This window comes from Propithecus coquereli, unplaced genomic scaffold (assembly GCF_000956105.1).
Source record: "Propithecus coquereli isolate 6110/MARCELLA unplaced genomic scaffold, Pcoq_1.0 Scaffold46, whole genome shotgun sequence".
NCBI classification, from domain to species: Eukaryota; Metazoa; Chordata; class Mammalia; order Primates; family Indriidae; genus Propithecus; species Propithecus coquereli.
This window is the reverse complement of record NW_012150396.1, coordinates 3,713,070-3,717,706: the sequence shown is the minus strand read 5'-3', so window position 1 is coordinate 3,717,706 and position 4,637 is coordinate 3,713,070. Positions and strand designations below refer to the sequence as shown.

The 4,637-nt window shown below is 41.3% G+C and overlaps 1 protein-coding gene across 1 annotated transcript in view; it reads left to right on the top strand.

Annotated features, from left to right (window-relative positions):
- ENPEP (glutamyl aminopeptidase (aminopeptidase A)) overlaps positions 1-4,637 on the top strand; it is a 112,414-nt gene that overhangs the window by 38,088 nt on the left and 69,689 nt on the right. The window contains exon 3 of the mRNA XM_012655077.1: positions 2,016-2,147. Within this exon, the coding sequence (XP_012510531.1) occupies positions 2,016-2,147 (132 nt within the window). The remainder of the gene's footprint in view (positions 1-2,015; positions 2,148-4,637) is intronic.

The window sequence follows — 4,637 nt, the reverse complement described above, 5'->3', positions numbered from 1 at the left end:
GCTAGGATTACAGGCATGAGCCACCGCGCCAGGCCTGTTGTTGTTTTCTTAAAGATAAAGCTACTGTAAAAAATTATCACAAATACTGTGTTGTAGAAGCCAACTCCAGGGAAGACTATGCCAGTAGATTTTCTGGTCAATGGGAGGTGCTTGTTAAATGTCTAATAAAACTCAAAAAACAAAATAGGTTACAATAATTTCTGCCTGTATAATTATTAATTAACTTAAGACTCTTTCCTCTGTTACTGCTCCTCACCTCCGTAATGGGTCATGTGGTTACCTAGATTGTCATTAGCTCAAAGTTGAGGCTTCTCATAATTTAAACATTTGACCTGTAAAAAGGGTAGGTTAACTTTAGGTATAATGGTCTTCTACCTAGGACCAGAAAGATACTTAGCCCTAAATTATAGCTCCCATCTTTCTGATCCAGTCTCTGAAATACCATCATCGAAATTAATCTCTTTTGAGGATAAAATGTTTCTTGAAAAAGCAAAAACAAAATAAAGCAGACAAAAGCTTAGGAGTATTAAAATGTACTTTCATCAGCCATCCATGCCCCAGTATGAACTCATTTTCAACTTGTTTTCTTCTGGTGTCAGGCACCTGAGAAATTAAGCTTTGATTGGAGAAGAAAGAGGAAGGGATAAATTTAAAGTGTGACACACCAATCCAGGAGATTGGATCAGAGTAGAATGCTGTCAGAATGTCTTGGCACAGATGGGGGCAGTGAAGGCAGTAAGAGAAAGAAGGCAAACCTACTACCCTCTGCTTAAGATCTCCCTTTCTGGCCGGGCGCGGTGGCTCACGCCTGTAATCCTAGCACTCTGGGAGGCCAAGGCGGGCGGATGGAGCTCAGGAGTTCGAGACTAGCCTGAGCAAAAGTGAGACTCTCGTCTCTACTATAAATAGAAAGAAATTAGCCAAACAACTAAAAATAGAAAAAATTAGCCGGGCATGGTGGCGCATGCCTGTAGTCCCAGCTACCCAGAGGCTGAGGCAGGAGGATCACTTGAGCCCAGGAGTTTGAGGTTGCTGTGAGCTAGGCTGACGCCACCGCACTCACTCTAGCCCAGGCAAGAGAGTGAGACTCTGTCTCAAAAAAAAAAAAAAAAAAGATCTTCCCTTCTGACCTGTTCACTGGGCACAGTTATACTTCTTCACCTTCTGCTAGATCCAGATAGTTGTCCTGGAGGAGAATATTCGGGTCGTTAGGAGATCAGAACCAATACTGCTAGGTTTGTTCTGCAGAGTGACTTCCCCTGCTGAAGCCCAGCGCGAGCGCATGCACGCACCTGCCTGCCAAGGCAACCATGTGCCGATTCTGCTCCAGCCTCCCTCGCCTAATCTCTTGTTAAAGCTTCCCATGTAGAGAGTGACTGAGAGTGGCTGCAGGCGATGTGGAAATGTTTAAACAGTGCTAGCGTGAGCTGGGCAAGTATTTGTGGTTGAAGCCTGAGGACGGGTGATTGACAGCAAGGACAGCAGAGCTGGCATAGACCAAAAACCCAGATGGGTCAGCCGCCGCGTCAAGCAATGCAATCCTTCTCTCCATTCATGGTAACCAAGGCACGGACTTTAGTGACCAGACCTTTGGTCTTCAGGAGAAGCCAACCTTCTGAATGCCTGATTGCCCACCTGCACTGTCAAATCAGCAAACACCTCCTTAGTCCTTCCGCAGTGCAAGACGCGGCGCACTAGCTAGTTCTTCATGGAGGGATTCCCGCGCCCTCAAATGTCAGGGTCACATTGCGTGTTTAGTATAGAAAAATAAACTTCTATTTAAAGGATATCACAGTCAAGATCTTATTTCTCCCTGAGTGTATAATTCAATCACTCTTTCCGGGGACTAAAAACAAAGCGAATTTTCCTTTAGTCTTTTCAGCATCACCACAATTTCACTCCTAAGCTTTGACAAAGAGCTTCTGGCCAGGAAGCCAGGTTCGGGGCGACTGCTTGTTTGTCTTGTAGAGGACTGATCTTTTGATCGATAAAAGATTATCTTTTGTTCTCAACAGAAAGAAGAGCCAGAGGATGACACATGGCAGCGAACAACTTTCGAGAAGTCTGTCCCCATGAGCACCTACCTGGTGTGCTTTGCTGTCCATCAGTTTCAGTCTGTAGAGAGAACATCGAACAGCGGAAAACCCGTGAGTCTCACGACATTCTGGAAAGTTACCACCTATGCATTTTGCAATTAATTTTCTACTTTTCTTGAATAGTTGTTTTTTTTTTTTCCATACAACATGCCAAGAAAGACCATTAGTCACCAGGGTCTGTGAACTTGATAATACATCAAACAATATAGAAAAATGTAAGCTGAAAGGACACAGGTGGAAAAATGAACATGGATGTGCATGGACTTGAATTATTTTAAGGGGGAAATTCGCTATAAGTCAGAAGCTAGTTCTTAAGTACACAAGTAGAAATATATTAAAATATGTGGGTATGCCTAATGTAATAAAATGGTTGCATGCTTGTGTTGGGGTGTGGTCTCAGGTAGAAGCCAGAGCGGGAGGAAGAAACCAGAGGTAGATGAATATCCTCCGAGTAACTCAGCACTGGAGTTCATCATGCCATTCCTATACAAAATTCAAAAGAAGACAGCAACAAAGTGTCGAAAACATTTTTAAAAGTGAGAGAACATTTAAATAAGCTTTTTTTCCAAGAAAAATCAAGATGGCTAGTTCAACAGTTTTCTTTTAAAAGACCCAGCTGGCGAGTGGCAGAGACTCCAATTCCCAATTCTTTCCTAGTACTGTACCTTGCTAAGCATTCTGAAATGCGATATTCTGCAAGTATCTTTATCTCTTCACCAGTCATTGGAGGGGGAGGGATGGATTCTTCTATTTCCTTCTTTTTTTTTTCATAATACTTAAATGACCATTAATTCTATTTCCTGTGTAACTAGCTTCTGGAAAAGTTTACCTCCATTTTGGTATAGTAGGGGTCGATATTGAGATACCCTAAACCTGCGTTTCCAACATGCTGCCTCTACTGTATCCAAATTACAGTGAGAGGGGAACGTCCAAAGACCTTGGCTGAGAGGGGCTGTGCATCATGACAACTCATCCAGATTTTTCCTTCCCTTGCCACATACGTTGCTTTGATGTGACCTTTAGTCCTGGCAAAGGACACTCCCAGTGGCGAGCAGATAATATCAGATATGAAAAAGAAACGGTATCAGAAAGACGAAGTCGTTTCTTCCAGGTTGTGCTGAGTGCCGGTGATGGCACCCTCTTGCCTAGTACGGAGGAGAGAACATTAGTCAAGCTCGTTTTTTCTTTCGGTCTCAAAGAAGGTGTGGAGTTTTTGTCTGAAGGTGCTTTCTTCATCACTCAAAATTCAATTGCATGGCTGTCTTTCATCATGTGCAAGTGTTTTCCACGCCAATTTTGAAAAATTAGTGTTCCATTCTGGGCAAGTTTTTCTATTTTGGGTGGATACACCAGGAGAAAGCAGAAAGGCTACTAACATCTACTAATGTTGATGTAGTTTCACAAATAAGATCAGTGCAACCAACCAATCAGCAGAGGACATTATACGTGGAGTTATTTTCTGTAATAATAGGGACAGTGCGTTTGAATTTCCAATATGTCACCTGAGCAAGACACTTATTTGTAAGGTAGCCGTACTAGCTGGGGGAGTCAGTAGAGCTTGTACCAGTTAGTTAGCTAGGTTCTAAGGATGGATTTTATATAAAGGATTTGGAGTGACATCATGGAAAATATAATTTGGCAAAAGATCCCCATATACCCTGTATTTGGTAAATATATCTTCAATAATTCTTCTATGAAAGCTGTGAACATAACATTCTATCTTAAATCAGTGCAGTAGTTTCAACATTTGGGAGGGAAACAAAGATAATATTGTCATAATATATTACTTTCTGACCATCTACGAAGTAAGAGAGCAGCGGCAGAAGCCAAATTCCTTTTAAAACTTCTCAGAGGCTCTGGAGCCAGACAAGTTCCAAGAAAGTAAGAAAGGAACTGAGCACAGTAGGTGTCTCCTTCCACATCCTCCATCCCTTCTACAGAAGACAGGCAAGCAGGGTTTTCCCTCCAGGAAAAAAAAAACTGTGCGGCTGTTTCCTTCAAAAGTTGAACAGAATCTTATAGGAGAAATTTAAGGCATCTAGTGTGATTGGTGATACTCTGTAGTAAATTCTTCCTCTTTGGCATTTAGAAGGTTCCCCCTCAGGCTCTCTACACACTTATTCTAAATTGAAATCTAATAGTTGACACGCATCCAAGTACAACGTGCTCTGGGTATGATTTTCCACTTCAGAGAGAATTACAGGAAAATCAGCCTACTTAAATCTACTGAAATATAACATCAGAGGAAAACCCACACCAGCTCCATAATCCTACATTCTTATTGCTGAACAGACAACCTAAGACAACCAGGTATATGAGGAAAACAGAACATAAAAGAAAAATATCTAAGACAAATAAAAACACAGAGTAAATAGCAATAATTAAAGAAAGAGAAGAGAATTTTTAAAAAGTCACAAATAATTAAATGTGTACACACACAGAACCTCTAAATACACTCAGAGATTAAAGAAGGTATGATCATAATAAAATAAAAAACAAAAAGCAAGAAGAAAACAACCAGAAATAGTAGTAAGAGTTTAA